The sequence below is a fragment of the Henningerozyma blattae genome, chromosome 1 (assembly GCF_000315915.1).
Source record: "Henningerozyma blattae CBS 6284 chromosome 1, complete genome".
NCBI classification, from domain to species: domain Eukaryota; kingdom Fungi; phylum Ascomycota; class Saccharomycetes; order Saccharomycetales; family Saccharomycetaceae; genus Henningerozyma; species Henningerozyma blattae.
This window is the reverse complement of record NC_020185.1, coordinates 173762-195995: the sequence shown is the minus strand read 5'-3', so window position 1 is coordinate 195995 and position 22234 is coordinate 173762. Positions and strand designations below refer to the sequence as shown.

The following is a 22234-nucleotide window of genomic DNA, read 5'->3' as shown; positions in this document are numbered from 1 at the left end:
TCGAAATACTACTATTATTAAGAAACAAATCAAGATAAATATAGAAATTGCGAAGTTTATACGAAGAAATCTTGCTCTTTTAGAATCTGTTGACAAATACCCTAAAGTACTTCATTTCAAATCAAACTTATCTTGTATCAAAATAGATTGCTATGCATTAGGTTGATATTTCCTTGTGGTTACTATTGATAGTTTTACTCATCTAGAAATATTATAAATATATAACTTGCTACACTGAATTTTTTAGAAAAGATAAAGGAAAATAAACTAATAACAAGTATAATACAAAAATTTTATTGTGTATATTTCAGCTGATTTATATATATATATACTTCATTTTGAGTAAGTGTAAAAACATTCGTATTTTTGGACTTGTCGCATGTCAGTAAATGAAGTAAAAGCAAGCGGCCAAATTAAAATATAAGGTATAGAATCAAGGTTAAGGAAGGCTAAAGAATCACGAAGATATTATATATTAGAATAACAACTAGAAGTATTTCTAGGAGTAATAATATAAGACAAAAAAACAACAACTAATTATCCTTGCTATGAGCTGAAAAATAATTATATTATGGTGGTGCCTTGAAAATGATAGGAGCTATATTAAAAATCAATACTCTAAGTTTTTGAAGAAAAGAAGAGTAAAATAATACTTAGAAACATTGAGGTATAGTTACCAATTCTTGGACCATTGAAAAAAGTTTTTTTTTGTCTAAAATAACTACCATAAGCTATCCACAACTATTCATTTATCAACAAAGAAATTATATTATTATGCAAAAGAACATGAAGTTTCCAAACTTCAATGACAACTGTGATATTTTTAATTATAAGAATATTGAAAATTTTGAAGGAGCTGACAACTTCATTCCTCAAAATAGATTTAAAGGCAGTAAAAGAAGGCAAACTATTTATGGTATCACCACCTCTAAAGACCAGTCTTCTAGTGGGCGTACCACTGTACGTAGTGTATATAGTATTCAATACAATAATTTTAATAATACTAATGAAGCCAGTATAAGCAGTACTTATAACTATTTGAATTACTTTCCCAGTAACTTTAGTTTCAGCTTAAATCCTAATTTTAATTCTTCTCCAGAAAGGTATAATATTGAAGAATTAGCTAATTATTCAGATGCCTATTCCGTTAATTCTTCATCCTCAACAATGACTATAATTAATTTTTCAGATACTTCAACGCTTATTGATACAGAATGCCATAATCATAATCAAGATAAGGATACCACAAACTCTACTGAATCAGAGGTTGAAATTAAATCAAATATTGACCTTGAAAAAAATCTGGAAAAAGAAGAAGAAGAGGAAGAGGAAGAAGATTATAGTAATAACAATATTAAACCTCAGTTAGGGATGCTTCCATGAATTTGCTTGATAATTAAATTTATAACAACGTAATTATTTGACGGTTAAAAAAATTGCTACTAAAATTCTCGTAGTAGATGCGAAAGAAAATGCTCAAATATTTAGTGGTATAAAAATTTTATGAAAATGCTAGTATATTAGGGAGACAAAATTATTGGGATTCAAGAGCGTTAGACATTGTTATACAGTGTTTAAGATGTAAAGACGATTGCTTTTTTTAGAAATATATAGTAAATACTATAACTAAAATGAATATATTTCTTAAATAGTGTTTTTCGATATAATAAGAAAAACACGTTTTAAATAATAAGTCACGTACTAAAAAAGTCTTTTACAACTTAATAGAAAATGATATAATCATATTCCAGCAAAAATATACCATGATTTAGGGATAGTAATTTTAATACAATCTATAATCTATATTAATCTATTATTGTTATTACTATATTTTTGTTATTTTTTATTTTATTTTTTTTCTTTTTTTGATTTTCTATACTAATTACATTTTTCAAAATGAATGGTTTTTAGTGACACAAAATGTACACCATTCAGTGGCTATCTTTTCATTATATCATCCATTAATTCCAAATCCCAAAAAATATAGAGCTTAAGCTTCTTAACAACCTTATTCTTTTTAAGTGCTATGTTTACGTTTTTTTAGTTTTTTTTCTTTGGAGGTAGAAGTAGAAATATGGAGAAGGTTTTTTTTTCACCTTATTTTTTTTATTACGAAGTAATACTAATCAAACAAAAATAGTTCAAAAATTACATAACAAAAGTAATTCAAGAAGATTTTTTTTTTTCAAGGTGTACAATTAAATTAAGATACAATTAAGATATTTTGTTTTTAAATATCTAAACAGTAATACAGCAATCTTCTTGAGGACTTTTCTACAAGAGTCTCAGTATTATTATAAATTAGCTACAATTGTACAATTGTATGCAATTTAACCTTGATTTTTTTTTTTAAAAAATAACAATAATGTTGTTTGTGCAAGTTACTAGTTTTTCACGCCTAGTGATTAAAAGTCGAAGAAGAGTTAAGCAACAAAGAATTTTACAAGCTCGTAATAAGACCACAATACCTGAATTAATTATCAATGTAAATGGTAATAGAAGATCGACCTTTAGAATATTTGGCAAACGTAAAGGATATATTCATCAAGTAAAAACAGATTTTGGACTTGGAATACATTCAATTTTGACAACTGTTAGATTCACGGAAAATGCAACACATTTTAGAAGGGTAGTTTCACTTGAATATTTTCTTACCCATATTTAGTTATTTTTGGTTTTTATTTAATAAAAATACAATTTTTTTACCCTGAATTGTTTTTATAATTCATATAAATGCATTATTTATCGTTCTTTTAAGATCTTTTCATTCAGAAGTTTTAATAGGAAGCATAAAAGGTATCTTTTAAAACTAAATTATTGTAAGCAGATTACTATATGTTGTATACTTCAAAGAAATTTTAATAAGTTCATGGATCCTAAAGTAAGCAATTCATTTGAATAACCGGAAACGATAACTAATTTCTGTCATAAATTTTAGTAAGGTGCTCGAAGATTTTGATAAGAATTTGTTAAGCTAAACCAAACGAACATAGTATATATATATTTATATTCTATCTATACAACTTCTAATTTAATATATGCACAAGTATAATATGAAATGTTAACTGTTATTGACTGGTGAAAAACTTCAGAATATATTTTTAACTTCCAATAATGTTTTGTTTAAATAGGGTATTTTATGAACTAGTATCGTTTGCAATTTAACAGGATAGTAAAAAGGACAAACTACAAAATACTAAATATTATTATAATTAAGAAGAGAAAAACCATGGATCGCTATTAATGGCATTATTAGATTATTCAATTCTCAAGTAAAATTATTTAATGGAAGGAATACCGGAGTTTCTCAAATTTTGCTGGTAACTATTTTCATTAATATCTACAGAATTGGCTTTTTAGGAAGAAATAAGATCAAATAAATAATAGTATTAAACTTATTTGACCGGACATAACTTCATTTGAGCAAAATATACTGTATTTTATTAAGCTTGTTAATTACTACGGAACTAGATCTCATTAAATTACCCTTTTTGGATGAATAATTAATAATTCGGAATGTATAAGAACCCCGAATCCCAATGAGCTGAGAAAATCTATGTATAAAATGACCTCGAAGATAGCATATAAGCAAGTAGTAGAAGGGTGAGAACATCAAACAACATGAATAATACTGATCGTACTGGCCCTGTTGACGAAGAAAATTCTATAGAGGATGAAAGCACACGACTATTGGAGGGAGATCAACATTTTCAGCACGATGTGGAGAAAAAACAGGGTCGTTTTACAATGATTCGCAATATTGCGCTGTGCTTCATGCTATCCATACTTATAGTATGGTGTTATGAGTTTTTAAAAAGTAAATATATCCCGATGGATATAAATGGGGATGATTTAAATGACATAGTTACGTATCAAGTGGAAGGCGTGAAGTTAATGGGCTGGAAGAAAAATATTGATGATAATGGTATAGATTACGAGGAAGGGAAGTATTTAGAGTTGCATGTGAAGTGTGGAGTCGAACTTGATTATAACAAGTGTAATAAGCCGTTGGAACAGGTGAATAAGTTAAAGTATTTGAATGACAGGGTGATACGAAAGGTATGCTTCAGACTGAACAAGTTTGAAATTTGGGAAAAGGGAGGTACAGGAGGTGTACTTGGCAATATCTTAACCAGAGATCGCGTATGTATCGACTTAAGGAAAGAAAAAAATTTACTAGAGTTTGATGTACTAGTTAAGCCTAATATGAGAGAGATATTGAAAGTAATGAAACGAATGGTCTTTAATAAAGAAGAAATATTTTTTGAAGATGAATTGGATATTGATATTTATAAGTTTGGTATTCTATTGAGTAGATTAAAAGGATTGGAGGTCGACATAAACTCTATAATAGAGAAGAAGCTAGGGCATGGAATACCACAGAATGTGCAAGTGGAGGACATCGTGATCCGAGGTACTCAGGACGGTTATTTTATTAAATACCAAATACTTATAGAGAACATGATACGTGATATAATTCAGAAATTAGACAATGTGATCAAAGTCCCTAAGATTCAGATGGATCTCTTCTTACCTAATTGCAACGGCCAAGACAAAATATATTTAAATAACGTAGACTATAGTGTAGAAGAGTTTCAGATTAATACGGACGAGTATTTGAATCTCACTAACAAGGTACAAATAAAAGGCCCATTTCCTGAAGAATTAATGAAAAAAAAATGTTTTGAAGGGAGTGTTGCTACGCCTTTGACAATGATTATGGAAAAGCTGTTTAAAAGTAATGAGACGAATGAAATAAGTGTCAAGGGACGCGTTGAACAAAAAGACATTATGATCCCGTTCCATGAGATTTTAAAGGAAATTGGGAAGGTACAAGTGATTGAGAATGTTACGATAAATCAAGATGAAATCATTAAGGAGTTTAATATTATGGATTTTAAGATTAGAAACAGGTTCAATAGAATTGACATGGTAGGAAAAATCAAAATACTTGTTGAGCTGAAGTACTATGAGTATCAGGGCCGGAATGAAATTGTGGTTGAGAAGGTACGTGGACCAATGAAGATTTATGATATGAAAGGGGTCCATTTGATGAATAATAATATCACACAGTGGACCCATGTCAATGCGAGCAATATTATTAAGCAGGATAGTGGAGTTTATTTAGAGATGATCATGGATGTTGGTAGCCGGGATATAGAGATTATAAACAGACTTGCAACTAGCAGGTTTCTCAATAAACTATTATTTTCAGGTTCTAACGACGTTTTTGTCGAGGGTGTGATAGACATGCAAGTAAATAATCGGAATGGAATTGGCGAAGTGGTGCTATATGGGTTACCATGCGCTAATAATATAACAATTACCTAGCAAGCCTCTAACAGCGAAGGTAGTGAGAAAAATGAGTAGTATGGCTACAAGTAGCCAATATATGATATTAATCGGTACGTGATTTGAAAAAAATAACTTATATCTTGCACAATCTTACCATACTTTAGCCATTTACGTTATAGAGCACAAAATTTGAGAAGGCTTCCATACATGATACTGCTTGATATACAAAAAAAAGAAATAAAAAGTGCCTCCAGAAAATGACTCCTATAAATGTTTGATGCGACTAGGAGGCTACAGGATATAAGTAAAAAAATAAAAAAACTTATTTAATATACCTATTTAATTGAACCTGGAGAGTGAAGAATGCTTTGGACTTTTGAATCTTATTGCTAAAGCAAAGAAATCAAATAAAGGAGTAGCGACTAGGAATTACTTAATAGACAGATGAATAAAGATTAATTGGCACAGTAAAAGCAAAAATAAAATGTTTTTCTATTTGGTTACACTTGCCAAAGAATTACAACTTATATAACGGATATTTTCTAGCGTTAGCAAATGCTATTATATATATAATATGATATTAACCTTGCTAGAAACCATAAAACTAAAACTGCGTAATAAGGGCTAAATTATTCTGAAGCACATGAATGCTGTACTAGTTTTAAATATCTATTGAGTGCATTTTAGGTTCACCTATTATATATTATTTGGTTAAATAATAATTGCGTTACTGATCAGATGAATTAATAATATTTTGTGACCTAGTCTCTATATACATTTTTGAGTACCGAATTCATTTTTCTTTTTCATATTCCTGATTTCAATTATCACAAGCTTATGGTTTAAGAGCCAAATACCTATTTTCTGCTCATTCTATATCTATCACCTAATTACTAATTTAGTTATCGTTTACTTTTCAAAATTAATACTTTCTAGTATTCACAACGAAAATCAATAGCTCGTAAAAGTATATATCCTTTTTGAAAAAAAAGAAAAAAAGGCAACGACCCTTTCATTTGAAATGGTATATAAACAATTACTAAATTGTTCCAAAAAGAGAGCAAGTTAGTAAGTATAGAGAGAGGATAAAAGTTATAATATCTATAAGTTGTTGCATATACTACGTTTTCATAAAAACTGAACCATTACCATTACAAGTGTTTGTTATTGAAAAAGATTAAATATTTATGATAGATTTATTTTTTTAAAATTATATATAATACAGAGAATATAAAGAATGAGAAATAGAGTGAGTTGAGTAACAGCGGTCTAACAATGAATTTTATGTACTGGCGATTGTCATGTCAGAAATGGAGTACCTAATGCAAAGTTTTATTGTATTGATTAACAAGAAACTAATTCAACAGCTTGTAGGTAGACCTTGGTACATTGTTCCCCTTGGTTTTCATCATATAAATTATAGAAGTTACCAGACAAACATTGGTAGAAGACATCGTTGGAACCAATGGCCAAGTTACCCTTTGGAGTGATGGACCAACCAGCAGCGTAGATGGCACCGGCTTGTGGTGGTGGACCATCGAATTGGAATTGTCTGTTAGAGACGATAGAACCGACTCTACCCTTAGCATCGGTTAAGATACCGTTCTTTAAAGTCATAGTTAAAGTGCCATTGTTCTTGCAGGCTTGAGATTCGAAGAAAGCATCTTCTGATGGTTGGGCGGAAGAAGTAGAAGCGGTAGATGTTGTAGATTCAGCTTTAGTAGCAGTGGCAGAGAATGATTTACCGTCTAAAGTGGTAGTCTTTCTTGTAGTAGCTTGGATTTGGCCATCACCGATTTGAGAGACAGCAGCGGCAGTTTGCTTTGGAGCTTCAGTCTTGGTAGTAGCTTGGATTTGACCATCACCGATTTGAGAGACAGCAGCAGCAGTTTGCTTTGGAGCTTCAGTCTTGGTAGTGGCTTGAATTTGGCCATCACCGATTTGAGAGACAGCGGCAGCAGTGGATTTTGGAGCTTCAGTCTTGGTAGTGGTGGTAGCAGCTTGTATTTGGCCATCACCGATTTGAGAGACAGCATCTCTTTTAGCTTTAGCAGTAGAGGCAGTCATCGGAATAACAGCAATACCGAAAGAGCCAGTGTAGTCTGACATGGCATTGGCGTATTTAGAGTCTGGAGTCAGAGTGGACCATGGTTCAGATGGCTTGTAGGCAGCCATAGCAGAAGAGGCTAAGGCAGCGATAGCTAAAGTGTTTTTGTATTGCATTGTATTATGTGGGAGTGGGGGTGGGAGTGGGAGTGGTTGATTGTTGATTGGATTCTTTAGTGTTGATGGGAAACTCTTTTTTTCTGAAACAACGTGTAGTATTTATACTAAAGAATTCTGCATTTTACTGCAAAACAATACCATACTATTAGCCGCTATTAACCATCCATCGCATTTTTTTTCAGGCTAGTTTTAAGGGTTCAGCATCAGCCAGCACGAGAAAGTTTCCGGATCGAGAAATTCCGGCTGGCGAATGTTCTTCAGAAATTCCCGTATGTCTGATTTCCAGTAAACGGAATTTGCCATATAAAAAAGAACTGGCTGGTAACGGCACAAATATCAGATCACCAGCCATCGGATATCAGGCATAAAGATTTATTTATTTCAGGGTTACAATTATTTTACTTTGTTATTAATTAATTACTGTACACTGTTTTCTGAGAACCCTTTTTTTATACTTGTGCTCATAAAAGGGGTTATTACTAGTAACTGACTTCCTTCTTAGATAAGACAAAGAGTGACTTAGCAGCTTAAATTTGTAATATTCGTATGTGCTTGAATATTCTGGTTCTCTAATGTCGGTATATGAAGTTTGTAAATCATGTCCTGGGAAACTTTGGAGCTTATTTATTAATGATTCAACATGGGCAATATTTTCTTTGTGGCTACATAATCTGTCTTGCACAGCTTTATTTGAATTCTCTATAGAAGTAGTAACTTCCTCATTTTGAATCAAATGACTGTTCTGAGTTTCGCTCAAATCATTCTGATTTTCAGTTGATACACTGTGAGCATTTGAAGTTTCTCCTATCAATCCTGTTTCAGCACCAAAAATATCAGGCTGTTTCATATGCCCATTAGCATCAATAGAAATTATGCGAAACTTTCTTGAACTTTCTTCTACATATGTTTCTAGATCATCCAAATAATTAATAACATCTTTAATTAAATCATTTGTAGGTAATGAAGATTTTCTTATATTTTGAATCATGCAAGAATTTTCTTTGAACTCCGGTGAATTCAGTAATATGCATCCTTTCTTCTTTTGAGAGCTGAGCGATAAAATCCTGTTTAGGCTTTGGAAGTTTGGATCTTCATTTACATATTGAGAATTTAAATAACTCTTCCCTTCTTGCATATTTGAACTATATTTCTTCATTTCTTGCGAGTTTAGATCTCTATGCTCTGTAAACAATACTTCATCATCCTTAACAGTTCTTTGAGAACTGTATTCCTCATTATCAGAATTATTATTTGATTCTAAAGTTTCATTATAATATGACTCCTCATCGGAGTTGATACTTGAGGAAAAGTAAATGCCTAATTTGTTAATTTTATTCTTCAATTTTTTTTTCGATTCTCAAAGGAGGAGGATAAATGAAAAGAATTGTTTTGATCCTGATTTATAAACGTATTGCCAGTCATATTGTCAAAAAGGCTTGATTCAAATGTGTTATTCTCATATAGATTTCTGTTTGTTTTAAAGTTAAAACTATGCGAGGAAATTTTTGATCTACGTCCTATCTTTCTGAAAGACTGTATACACAAGTTTTTGAAAAGATGCCTGTCGTTTTCCTTTAATCTTAATTCATTGTCAGTTTCATCGATAATATTTGTAGCTAGAGAATATCCAGACATTTTTTATAGAAGGAAATATTTTTTTGATAATTGACAAATAAAAAAAAAAAATACTTGATTTTGCACAGATTTGATTCAATTCTTAACAATATGTAATGTAAAGCTTGTAACGTCTTAATTAAAATTTTTTTTTAAAAATGAAGAGTTTTACTGAACAATGTAGTAGTTTATAGTAGATAAAATAACTTAAATTTCTCTGATTACTATATATTATTTAAAGGTTTCAAAAATCTGATTTTTGGGGTTAAATTTTTTATTTGTGTCATTGGGGGATAAGAGATGTTAAAAAAATGAAGTATTAAGACCTCGTTTAATTTTCTAAACAGACTACTAGAATATATATAAGGAGGATGGGTAGTAACAATAAATGCTACACTAAACAAAGAAAATAATATTTTATTATAACTAAGACTTTCCTTTGCCATTTATGTAGGATAAAAATGTATATAAGAATGAAAAGAAAAATACAAGACTTTTAGTTCACATTTCACTCTGATATTAATCCGGAACAGTATTTCTACTTCTTATAAATAAGGATCATAAGTTACAAGGAGTTGCTCAGTTTCTATTAGTTGAAGCAGAAGAGATGGAAAAGGTCTAATAAATTCTTTTATTTTATTTACGCCAATTTTATTCGTGCTATTAAACTTTAACAAAAGAAATATTTCTTTTGTGTCAAATTTTAAATTACGTAGAGTTCACCCGACTTCTTTGAACTGGCGCGTCACAAAAATAGTCATCTATATGAAATAAAAAGGTCGCTCGATTAAAAATAACCTTTTTATATTTCTAAAATATTATGAAGTTACAAATAATTAATATTTGATAGTTAATTTTTTTTCGTAATCCAAAAACATTAGGACTCCTGGGCTCCAAAGGCTTTGGTAGCTCCCATTTAATCGTTGGCATTACGATATTTTCTTTCACTATGGGTTTCACCATAGTACTATATTTTTCAGGTTGTAACACCTATATTACAACTACCTTTTACTATCCATTTTATTGAAGGTATGAATCTTTATAAATAGTATTTGGTCCAGAAATACTATTTATTTTTTTTGATTTTTACTAGATTTATCAATAGGTTGGATAGTTACTTACACTTTTTGAAAATTGAATGTTTTATTCCTTTTTATCATCTTATAGATACTAGAAAACAATATGTTTCTAAAATGAAAACGAATGGCGCTATTTATTTACAGTTCCCAGAGAACGAGCAAAACCAATTAGAAAAAAAAATCTTTAATACAATTGGATGAATTAAATTTTAGATTTTTGTTTTAGTCACTGTGACTATTCTCTACTAAATAAATCTTTTCGAAGTGGTAATTACATTATTTAAAACTTTAGAATTCTTTTTCCCCAAGTTTTTCATATGTTTGTTATTTAAAATTGGATTAATTATATAGCTAGTTTTAGTCTATCTAGTTGTGTAAGAATATTAATTTAATAAATCTTTTTCTTAAAGAATTTTTAACACACGAACTATCATGGTTATATTCAAATAAAAATAAGAAAGTTTGTTAGATTATATTTTTTTGGAATGCAGCATTTTGCTAAATAAATGTTTACAACTATCAAGCTTATATATTATTAGAAAGTAACATTTTATTCACGCCAACTAACATAAACTTCGTCAGTTCTAAATTTTTGAGTTACTACTGTATCAGCTAAATCCGTTATCACATCCCCCATACGATATTGTAACAAACCTGCTTGAGCAATCATAACACCGTTATCAATACAGAATCTTTCATCGGTTGCATGAACCTTACCATTTGCTCTATCTGCACACATTTGCCCCATCATTTCTTGTAAACGTAAATTTGAGCCAACACCCCCCACAATTAAAACTTGATTTGAATTAACATGCGCCATTGCTCTTTCGGTTATTTCTACAAGCATTGCAAATAAATTTTCTTGTAGTGCAAAACATAAATCTTCCACGGTAATCAATTGTTCACCTGTTTTAGAATCAAATAAGAATTTATTTTTCTTATTCTTTTTGAATAGATCCTTTGCTAAGCCATCGATAAATGCAAGAATACCACTCATGGAAAGATCCATACCTTTGACAGTGTATGGTAATAATACAAGGTTATCTTTATGCTGGGCTTTTTTAGCCATCTGTTCAATGTTATAACCAGGAAATGGAATATTTGGAATCTTTAAAGTTCTAGCAAATCTGTCTAGACAATTTCCAATAGCAATATCTAATGTTTCACCAAATATTCGGTATCTATTTTCAGAATACGCAATAACTTGAGTATTACCACCACTTACATATAATACAACGGGATTAACAGCTTTTGTAATTTCTCGACCCATTTCAATATGACCAACACAATGGTTTACACCGATTAATGGAACATCCCATATCAATGAACAAGTTCTGGCCGCAATGACCACAGAATGCAAAGGAGCACCCATTCCTGGACCTTGAGTGAAACAAATAACATCTATATCTATTGATGGGTTTTCAATTTTGGCTTCAGCTAATGCCTTTTTAATGAGGCGTACACACCAATTCTTATGATGCCTTGCTGTATCACGAGGCAAAAACCCTTCACCTGGTGGCGTTACATAAGTATCTCTAATATTAGCTAGAATTTCAGTATGGCAATCATGAGAGTTATCACCTGTTAAAGTTGAGTCTAATAAAGGTTGCTTTATAACACCAATACCCAGTTTATTAGCAGAGCCTTCAAGGCCCAGTGCTATATAATAATTTCTTCCGTTTTTTGGCTTAACGCCATTCAAATTCACCATTTTGTATTTTGTATGAACTTCAAGGTTAGTACCAAAGCTACAGATATATATTAAAAAATAACCTAGTTATAATAATAACCGTGCAACTAAAGCGATAATTATATCTTATAGTAATATTTAAATTGGTATAATTTTATTATTCTTGCCACTATGATTATGATTAGTGATTAACAGATATTTTTTCATAATTAACTTTAAAGCGATGAGCAACTGGAAAAAAAGGCCAAAAACGGAATTGAATAAGAAAACATTGCAGGAACTTAGAATTTTGTTTTATCAACTGTTTCGAATACTGTAGATTAAAGATTTCGATCATAGTTAGTTATTATATGACTCCATGACTATATACATATATAATTGTATAGACTACTTCCAACTGTAAACCGGTAGGGTTACAACCCTAAAAACATTTTCCTAAAACCCCATTTTCACATCTTCGAAGCCGGCCAGGAAATTTTCAAGGTGAAAGCCACTTTATTTGTCAATAGCCTAATTTGCAAACACAAACAACAATAATAACCTATTACCAACAAACATCCCTTGATTATTGACGTGAAAAATGTATGTATATATAAGGCGTTTAATAAATGAATCTGGAGTCAAATTTTTGTAAACGATGCTTGTCCTTTGTAGTAGCAATTGTCAATAAAACTGACTAGCTTACAACTAAACTTCGAACGTATCAAAAATGGAAAGAACATTCATTGCAGTCAAACCGGATGGTGTCCAAAGAGGTCTTGTCATGGAAATCATGAGCCGTTTTGAAAAGAGAGGTTTTAAATTAGTCGGTATTAAGATTTTGAATGCTAGCGAAGAATTGTTGACCAAGCACTACGAAGAACATGTTGGTAAGCCATTTTTCCCTAAAATGGTTTCCTTCATGAGATCTGGCCCTATCGTTGCTACCGTTTGGGAAGGTAAAGATGTTGTTAATCAAGGTCGTGCTATGTTAGGCAAGACTAACCCAACTGATAGTGCTCCAGGTACTATTAGAGGTGACTTTGGTATTGATTTAGGTAGAAATGTCTGCCATGGTAGTGACTCTGTTGAAAGTGCCAACAGAGAAATCAAATTATGGTTCAAAGATGAAGAGTTAGCCAATTGGGAATCTAATCAAACCAAATGGTTGTATGAATAAATTTGCTAGAACTAAGTTTACCCGTCGACGTGATGTATATTTCTTTATATTCTTATTCAACACCTCATATGTATATATATTTACTTATATGTATATAATACTTATATAATGCTGTTTTTTTTTTAAAATAATTATTTTTTGCCCAGCTATTTAGGTTCTCGTTACTATAGAAGGTTACATCCAATAAAATAACAGTTTTGCAAACAATTCGTTATGTTATTGGAAGTCCAGTTTTTATACCATATATGTGTATAAATTTGTTATTTTTCTATGTTAAGTCTCATATATAAAGGCTAGTGTAGTATATAAATAATGTTAACATTATCTGCTCAGCAATTTCAGACCCTCTATTTCAAAAATAGATTTCAAAAGATCCAATATTTAGGGTTAATAAAAATACTACAATAAAAATAAAGATCGATTTTTGGTTTGAGATAAAAAATCCCCCCAGTTTGCTTATATTTATTGACCCACATTTTAACTTTTCAACATTTCTTCGTGTGACCTTTTCTTAATTGATTATAGGTTCAAGTTCCATAAGTTACATAATAATTGTTTATTTTAAGTTACGAAAATGCAATAAAAGTGTATTCAACACTACAATTCTATAATTTGAATACAATAATTTTCTATTGAAATGCTGTCATATTCTCTTATATACATATCTTTCTAAGTAAAGAAAATATCCTGATATAATATACAATGCTATTTAATAATCAAAGAATTAACAACTAATATAACCCTCATAGTAAAATATAGATAGCAGTAGTATCATATTTTTGTGTCAATTTTCGCGACACAAAACGGGCCCTTCCATTACAAAAATTGATGCCTGACACTAATGAAAAAAAAATATTTAAGCAGAATAAGGTGACAAAAAAAACCTTTAATATCTAATTGTTGTGGAAGTATTCTTTTAATTTTTTTTTTAGATTTTAAAAGAATTAAATGGAGCTATAATATATTCATAGAAATAGAATAATTGGATAAGGAAACTTTACCCTGGATTTACCAATTTTCCTTCACATTCATGTATTATTCCCAATAGAATACAGAAGAACGCCCTTTATTTAGAGTAAAAAAAAAGCAGCCACACAAATTAAAAAATTAATAAACCACTCTTTTTTTCCTTCTGGATATATTCTTTCATTATTGTTTTATCACATGAACTAAAACAAGAGAATTCTTTAATAAAAAATATTTCAAAAAAAAATTGTTAGAATAATTATTTTTAGAATCCGATAGAAGAAACTAAAATCAAATCTACTATTCTATTAAGAACAGAGGATTAAAATAATAAAAAAATTAAAAGAAAATTAAAGGAAGCTGTTGAAGGGAATGAGAGAATGCTAAAGTTTCTATTTGCCATATATTTCCTTTGAAAAGGTATAAATACTGATCCTTGTTTTATTTATTTTTTTACTTTCTGTTCCTTTTACTTTTTAGTTTTAAAATTCTATTCTGAATAAAAAATACACACCGATCAACCGACCAAAACTATTCCATATTTATTAAAATGATTTGTAACTTAAACTTTTCCAATTTATTTGTAGCAATTATTCTTTTATTAAACTCAGTAGTAGCTGGACCAATTACTGAGCACGAAAAAGAACCAATTCCTACAATGACCGTTGCCAAACACAATTTACAAAGAGGAAAATTTATTACAATGGTAGAACCAACAGTGAAGAAAAATATTGTAATGCCAACAATAAAGTGGCAGATACCGCGATTCCTTGAGCCAAAAGTTGGGATTAATCCACCAAAGATGCCCAAAGTTCAGTTATAAGTGGCTCAATGTTGGGGATTTTTATGTGTATATCTTTTTTAAATATTTATATGAATTTATTATCAATATATATTTTCTTTTAAGTTTATAAAACAATATATACTGTTGAAAATTTATAAAATAAAGTAGTTATTTTAATAATAATACAAAAAAAAAAATATAAAATGGTATATATATGCAAATATTTATAATGGAAATAAAAAAAACAATAACAGAGTTTCCGATATGACTAAAAGCGATATCGATTGAATTCCTTAGATAAATTTAAATTCATTAGCTATTAGCTTTATTTCAATATAAAAATTAATTTGATGGGCAAAAATATTACTTTCTTGTCAACTGTAATAACAAATTCATTATCCTACTTTGATTGACTATTGAATTCTACAGGTAACGCAAGAATGTATATTATGATATAATTTAAAATCATTTCCTTTATTTTATGAATATTAATTTACTGAATTGGTATTTTTAATGGGAGAAACATTACTAGGAGAATCGGTACTTGCAGTAGATTCAGAATCCCTTGGTGCACTTATATGTTGCATCAATCTTAAATCCAACCCTCTCTTCATTGGTTTAGCAGTTGCAACAGGGTTATGAGGAGTAGTATTAAATGGACTATCTATGCTTGAAGATGCCTTTCTTGTAACACCCCAATGCGAAGGACTAGAAATATAGTTGGATGGCCAATGGTATGAGGTACTTTTTGGTGAACATGGCTCATTACTTTCTTCATGCACTAAAGTATTCCCTGATGATGAAGTGGTTGAATATTTTCTTGAATTTGATGCTTCTTCTTGTAATTTCAAATTATTATTACTGTTAGTTTGATTGACACTCAAACTATTATTTGTTGCTATTGATTTAATGCTTATATCCTTTTCTTTAATATCGTTCTCTAAATATTGAATTCGGGATTTACGTGAATTTGCAATTTGTTTTAAATGTTCTATTTCTTTACGTTTACTTACATTTTCAGCTAATGTCATTTGTAAATCTGCTTCTAATAGATTAATTTGATCTAATAATTTCAAATTCATCGTCTCTAAAGTTTGACCTTTAAATTTGGAAAATTCAGTTTGCTTTTGTAAAATTAAGCCTTTATTAATCTCTTCATCCAAGGATAATTGAAGTTCGACTACTTGCTCACATTTTTCTAATAGTGTATTTAATAAATGTTCTGAATTATCTTCTGTTTCTAATGAATTTCCATCACCATCATCATCATCATCTTCATCAGCCAAGTTGGTATCTTGCTTATTAAGTTCATTATCATCATCATTTATATTATTTCCATCTATTTCATCACCTTGATTCATATCATCATTTGAAATTGTATTAGTGGCTGATTTATTATTTCTATTCGTCTTAGTTAAAATATATGCTAAAGTTTTTACTTGTTTTTTCAATTTTCTATTTTCCTTTTCCTGATATTTAATTTCTTCTTGTAATCCAGAATTTCTTGTTGTATTTGTTTCTGTTATAATATTACTATGACTTTTCATTAATTTTAATTGCTCTTCGAGTATACGGATTTGACATTTATAATATTCTTCTTTTAGATTGATATCCATTCTTATCAATTCCAGTTCTTTTTTAGAATTTAAGCCTTTAATATTTTTGTTTATATTATTTGAAGATGAAATAATTGATTTAATTTGTTCTGAAATTCTTAAGGTAATAAAAGTTTCATTTTGATTAGCTAGTAATGGCGATATGGTTGATATAAATAGGGTTTTACAATTTCCTCCAATTGGTATACTCATTATATCTACTAAATTTGAATTATAATCATTCGATTTTTTACCGTTTATTTGTTGATCATAAGGTGAAGTACCGGTTTCAGCTAATAAATTAATATAACTTGTAAAACTTTCCATTGGATAATTAAGCTTTTTGGCTTCTTTAGCGCTTATACCTAATGAATCATTTTTATCGATATAATCTGATGCAGCCATATCCAATAGAATTAATGAACTACATTTCATCAGCTGATCCTCTAAAAATACTTGCTCCAAATTAATCTTTATCACAATATTTGATCTTGAAGTTAAATGCTTCATATTTCTATTTGATCGACCCTCGATCAAATAAGAATTTAATTCTTCAAAAGATTCTACATAAACCTGTCTTAAATTTTCAATTTCTAAAGAAGAATTATTTTTTTTAAAATTAGGTCTAATTAATTTCAAAGGAGTTTTATCCTTTGTTGGAGATAATAAGTCAAATACTTTATCTTCATAGACTTCATAAAATGAGAAAGATACTGAGAATTGAGATTTTTCTTTCAATCGTTTGACCTCATTTATCCTTGAAAAAATATCTTTCACAGACCTTTGTAATATCCCATCATTCGGGGATAATACAAGCCCTGATTGAGCAAGTAGCATATCGCTACTCAAATTATCTTGATTACTATCCAAATCGGAGTCCAGCCCCTCTATACTATCAATATCACTAACATATTCATCATTAGCATCTGCTTTCTTGTTATTATGACTATTTTTATGTTTAATAGGACTAGTATTTGTAGAAGTTAAAGAATTATTACCAAACATAGTAAATGATTTGCCAGTACCTGATTGGCCAAAGGCGATAATGGAAGAATTAAACCCATCAAATAATTCAGATATTTTATTTTTGACAATATCAGAACTCAAAAGATCTGATTGTTTTGTGAATCTATCAAAAACCTTGTCTACTTGGAATTCTGTATTTCCTGTTGTTTCTGAAGTGAATATAATTCTTGTACCAGTAGCACCATCATTATCTCTTGTTTTATCCCTTATCGAATATTGAGAAAATGCTATTTCTTCTGAAGGTGGTTCTGGCTTGATTCTTACAACTACCTGAACCATAGTGAATACTTTGTGTACTTCTCTTATTCTATTCTTTTATATTGGGCTTGTCTAAATATTTTTTGATTGAATTGAATATTAAAATTTTTCTTTTGTCTAAAAATATTCTCAGCCCGCTAATAACTGAAGTTTATTAATTGTTTTACAGTAGAATATATACAAATGATCATGCACTTATTTTCACTATTTTGCAAAGCTATCTAGATTACTATGGTAAAAACAAATAAAGTAAAAAAAAACAAACCTTGGTTGCTAAATATTATTAGCCTTTGAAAATGTTAAAATGCTAAAATTTTGATAATTATTAATTTTACTAAATTATTATTGTTATGAATTGTCTAATTTCAATCTAAATTTCAAGTTCAATTAAGTTCAGTTTTAGTTTCGGCAGTTTTGGAATCTCCGTATTGGGCCTTAAATTTCATTTCTGTTTCTGGAATTCATAATAGAGAAAAAAATTCCATCAAAAGATTAATTAAGATTAAACTAGTCATTTATTAACCTTTATTAAAATAAAGAATGTAAAGAGAATGTGAGGCAAAGAAGTCTATTAAAGTGTGTGTGTATTATGGTTATATAGATAAAAAAAATATAATAAAATATAATAGAGAGAGGAGAAAGAAGGTAAGAAACTAAATGATGGAGGAGTGAAATAAATCAAAGGGGAATGCTATATACATATATCGGTTATATAAGGGTGAGCATATTGCGAAGATGCTTCTATAACGTGACAGTGTAAATAACAAATGGTTCATATTCTGTGTCAACCATAGAGGCGTATTGGTTCAAGGAGACATCTTCTTTGTCAATCTTCCCCTTCTTATTCTTGGCAAAGGCATTCCCACTCAAATATCCATAAGCATCGATCAATTCAGCTTTACATTTTGCCAAGTTCTTTGGTGGTACAGCAATTAATTTGGTATTAAAATGTGGTGGTAAACCATATCGTAACACAGATTCAACATAAATTCGTAATGCTTTAATATGGAACCAATTCATAAAGATATCGGAATAAGCTGTCTTTGTTAGTCTGACTAGTTGAACTCTAATAGAATGTTCAAGACTAGCAGCATTATCATGTTCTTGTTTCAATTGATCGATTAATTCTTCTGAATAATTGAATTCTCTTGGAATGAATTTTCTCTCTCTGGCATTAGCAATGAATTCTTGTACTATTTTTTTAAACAAATGGACATTGTAAAGAATATATTCTGAATCGGTAGAAAGAATGCTGGCACAACCAGGTACCACATTTTGTGAAAGGGATTCATAGGATGATTCAAAATCATGCTTCAAACTCTTTGGTACTACAATCAATACAGTGGTCAAATGGTCTGAATTTAAGATGAAATCTTCTGGTTTCACTAAATCATGAAGTGATCTGACCGACAGGTCACCAGTTTTCTTTCTTTCTGCTGCTGCCAAGTTGGTCTTAGCATTAGTATAATTTGTATAGGTAGCTCTTACATCATTATCTAACTGAATTGACTCATTAGCGATGGCTTGAATTAATTCCTTAATTGACTTATCAAATTTAAATTTTCTAGAATCCCACTTAAAATTTTCTAAATATTCTTGAACTGGAGTATTGTTAATGGAAATAGTCTTATAACTTGTCTTGGAGCCTGTTTCATTCAAACTGGCTAAGATCTCCACAATCTTGACAACAAACCCACCAATTTGGTTATCGATCTTGCTCAAATCCTCAGAATCTACAATCAAATTATCCAGAGAACCAATCTTAAACTCAGGAATTTCAAAATTAGATACAAAAGTTTTACCACCATTTAAAGTATTCTGTAACCAAGAATCGGTATCATCCTTTACAGAAGTGGTAGGCTTTGCATTCAAAGGTAAAGATAGAAGTATGAATTCATTGGCAGTGTTAAGGGTAGTGGCCATGGTAAATTGTAATTGGGTTTTCTACTATATGCAAGTTGCTAAACTAATGTGACTCTAACTCATTTAAACCATTTCCTACAGCTGTCTATTTCTTTCTATATGACCCATTCTCATTGTTTTATTTCGAGTCTTCCTTTGTTAGCCTGTGAAATTCCGACCGCGAGAAATTAAGAATGCAGTCATTACCCGGTCGATCACGTGCTAAGTACTTTTATTGTATAAAGCCTATAATATAAATCATTGCATACAATTGTGTATATGGAAGGTAATTAGATAATAAAAGGAATTATAATTTATGTCGTGGTTAATATGAAAGGGCTAGTTTATTTTGAAACGATGTGTTTCTGACAGATTTAGAATTTGTAAAAAGAAAATATAATTTTTAAATTATAAATACCTTTATCAAATTAATAAATAATTTGTTTGATAAATTAAAATCATCTTTATCTTTATTTCTTATTGTTATCTACGACTTTGTTTACCATGCCAGTTATTATTTTTGTTTTTAATTTCTAATTCTTAATTATATTATAACCATTTTGTGACGCAAATTTTTCTCAGAACTTTTCTGAAAAATTTTCGGAAATTTCACTGCAAAATTTAGCTGTAACAAAAAATGAGATGAGATGAGATGAGCAATTATAATAATTAATAATATATTAATGAATTTCCAAATCGAAATTTCCATTGTTGAGTTAAAAATTTTTCTAACAGAAGTATTTTAATAGAGAGTCTAACTGTTGGATACTTTTTAAGTTATCAATATTAAATAAAGAACCCTACCACCACGTTCGAAACTCGAAACTATAAAGTATGGGTAGCAATTCTATTGAAGAACGTTTAAAAGCGAATTCAGATGCCTTTTCAGGGTTATTGGCTTTAATACCTGCTAAATATTATTATGATGAAAGCACTCAGGATCAATGGAAGGCTAAAAAGAAGTCCAAGCAACAATTGAAAGAAGATAAATTGAACAAACTGGATCCAGATAACATTAATGGGGAATCAAAAGAAAATCATGGTTCTGCTGCACTTGATGTAATGAAGAAAATTGAATCGACTGCTAATCCAGTGGTATTACCTGGTGAAAAATTTAAGCATTTGCAAAAAAAGAATAAACCACAACAAAAAGATGATATAATAGATGTTAAAACGGTTGTTGCTTCTAAAGAAGATGATGGTGATATATTTGAAGAAGAAGAAGAGGAGCTAAATATTATGTTTGACGATGAAGGTAATGAGGTAGTTACAGATTCTGGTTTGCAAGATTCTGAAGCACAAGAAGATACCATTAAAAATGATGGTAAAAGTTCTGATAATGATACTTCAAATAAAAAGAAGAAAACTCTTTCTGAAGAAGAAAAAATTCAAAAGCAAAAAAACATGGAAGCTTTACGTTCGAAGCTGCAATCAAAGATTCAATCGTTGAAAGAGAAAAGAAAGGCCCCTGGTTCCAAAGTAAATGGTGCTCCTTCATCAAGAGAAGCTATTCTATTACAAAGGAAGAGAAAGCAAGAATTAAAAAAAGAAATACAACAACAGCAGCAACAACAACAACAGAATACTCAATCTGATTCTGAATCAGATAATGATTCTGAAGACGATTTTGAAAATAATGAAGATTTTGTGAAGAATAAGAAACAAAAGTTAAATAACAGTAATAAAAAGGAAAATAAATATAATATCAATACAGACGATTTAATGTTCCAAAATATCATGTTTGATGACGGTGATAAAGCGACATCAGATTTGCAACGTATTAGAAAATCGACTTTTTCAACAAATACTAAAAAATCAGGTCCATCTAAAAATGACATTAAAGCTCACTTAAAATTATTAGAATCCAAGAAATCAAAAGTGGAAAATAATGATGAATTAACCCAAATAAAAATCAAAGAGAAGGAAAAATGGCAAAGAGCTATGCTTCAAGCTGAAGGCCATAAATTAAAAGACGATGAAAAATTATTGAAAAAAGCTTTAAAAAGAAAAGAAGCAAAAAAGAGGAAATCTGCTGTTGAATGGAAGGAAAGAAAACAATTAGTTGAAACTAATAAAAACGAAAGGGCAAAGAGAAGAGAAGAGAACTTACAAATAAGAAAGGATAACAAGGGAAAGAAGAGATCTCAAAGAACAAGGATGAAACCTAAGTTCAAAGCTCAGACTCTACCCACTAAAAAGAGGGCAGGGTTTGAAGGCCGTATTAAATCAGGTTCAAAATCAGGTTCTAAATCTGCTTCAAAGAGAAGGTGATTATGCCATTAAATCATTTTTTTGGTATTAATTTATTTTTTTTCTGGTTTCTACTAGCTTTTACAGTTTTTATATTATAATAAACCGAAAAAAAAAAAACATACACAGAAAATTAAACCATGATCTTATATTTACTAAATTTTGATTATGATTCAATTTTTCTTTGCATTTGCATTAGCAAAAGATAAATCTTATTTTCATTAATATTTTGTATTTTAGTTTCTATTTTCATTAATATATATATCCATAATTAACGTATCTATTTCTAATTTATGTAAATAGCGGTAATATTTTTTTTTAATCTTATTTTCATATTGTTGGACTGTAATTTATACTAATTCATATTTACATTTTTCTACTTGCAGTAAT

At 29.7% G+C, this 22234-nt stretch overlaps 9 protein-coding genes across 9 annotated transcripts; 4 read left to right on the top strand and 5 right to left on the bottom strand.

Moving 5' to 3' along the window:
• Positions 1-774: 774 nt before the first annotated feature.
• On the top strand, positions 775-1383 carry TBLA0A00885 (uncharacterized protein; the record flags this gene model as incomplete). The annotated part of the gene is made up of 1 exon (XM_004177360.1): positions 775-1383. The coding sequence occupies one exon, from the start codon at positions 775-777 to the stop codon at positions 1381-1383; it is 609 nt and encodes a 202-aa protein (XP_004177408.1).
• A 2238-nt stretch (positions 1384-3621) lies between these two features.
• On the top strand, positions 3622-5331 carry TAG1 (Tag1p; the record flags this gene model as incomplete). Its single annotated transcript, XM_004177359.1, has 1 exon — positions 3622-5331. One exon carries the CDS (start codon positions 3622-3624, stop codon positions 5329-5331), a length of 1710 nt encoding a protein of 569 aa, XP_004177407.1.
• A 1308-nt stretch (positions 5332-6639) lies between these two features.
• TBLA0A00870 (uncharacterized protein) lies at positions 6640-7518 on the bottom strand (the record flags this gene model as incomplete). The annotated part of the gene is made up of 1 exon (XM_004177358.1): positions 6640-7518. The coding sequence occupies one exon, from the start codon at positions 7516-7518 to the stop codon at positions 6640-6642; it is 879 nt and encodes a 292-aa protein (XP_004177406.1).
• Positions 7519-7930: 412 nt separating this feature from the next.
• Positions 7931-8677, bottom strand: TBLA0A00860 (uncharacterized protein; the record flags this gene model as incomplete). Its single annotated transcript, XM_004177357.1, has 1 exon — positions 7931-8677. The coding sequence occupies one exon, from the start codon at positions 8675-8677 to the stop codon at positions 7931-7933; it is 747 nt and encodes a 248-aa protein (XP_004177405.1).
• A 2087-nt stretch (positions 8678-10764) lies between these two features.
• KAE1 (tRNA N6-adenosine threonylcarbamoyltransferase) lies at positions 10765-11925 on the bottom strand (the record flags this gene model as incomplete). The annotated part of the gene is made up of 1 exon (XM_004177356.1): positions 10765-11925. The coding sequence occupies one exon, from the start codon at positions 11923-11925 to the stop codon at positions 10765-10767; it is 1161 nt and encodes a 386-aa protein (XP_004177404.1).
• Positions 11926-12613: 688 nt separating this feature from the next.
• YNK1 (nucleoside diphosphate kinase) lies at positions 12614-13063 on the top strand (the record flags this gene model as incomplete). The annotated part of the gene is made up of 1 exon (XM_004177355.1): positions 12614-13063. One exon carries the CDS (start codon positions 12614-12616, stop codon positions 13061-13063), a length of 450 nt encoding a protein of 149 aa, XP_004177403.1.
• Positions 13064-15301: 2238 nt separating this feature from the next.
• Positions 15302-17713, bottom strand: TBLA0A00820 (uncharacterized protein; the record flags this gene model as incomplete). Its single annotated transcript, XM_004177354.1, has 1 exon — positions 15302-17713. The coding sequence occupies one exon, from the start codon at positions 17711-17713 to the stop codon at positions 15302-15304; it is 2412 nt and encodes an 803-aa protein (XP_004177402.1).
• A 720-nt stretch (positions 17714-18433) lies between these two features.
• On the bottom strand, positions 18434-19615 carry VMA5 (H(+)-transporting V1 sector ATPase subunit C; the record flags this gene model as incomplete). The annotated part of the gene is made up of 1 exon (XM_004177353.1): positions 18434-19615. The coding sequence occupies one exon, from the start codon at positions 19613-19615 to the stop codon at positions 18434-18436; it is 1182 nt and encodes a 393-aa protein (XP_004177401.1).
• An 813-nt stretch (positions 19616-20428) lies between these two features.
• RRP14 (ribosome biosynthesis protein RRP14) lies at positions 20429-21865 on the top strand (the record flags this gene model as incomplete). The annotated part of the gene is made up of 1 exon (XM_004177352.1): positions 20429-21865. One exon carries the CDS (start codon positions 20429-20431, stop codon positions 21863-21865), a length of 1437 nt encoding a protein of 478 aa, XP_004177400.1.
• Between the last annotated feature and the right edge of the window lie 369 nt (positions 21866-22234).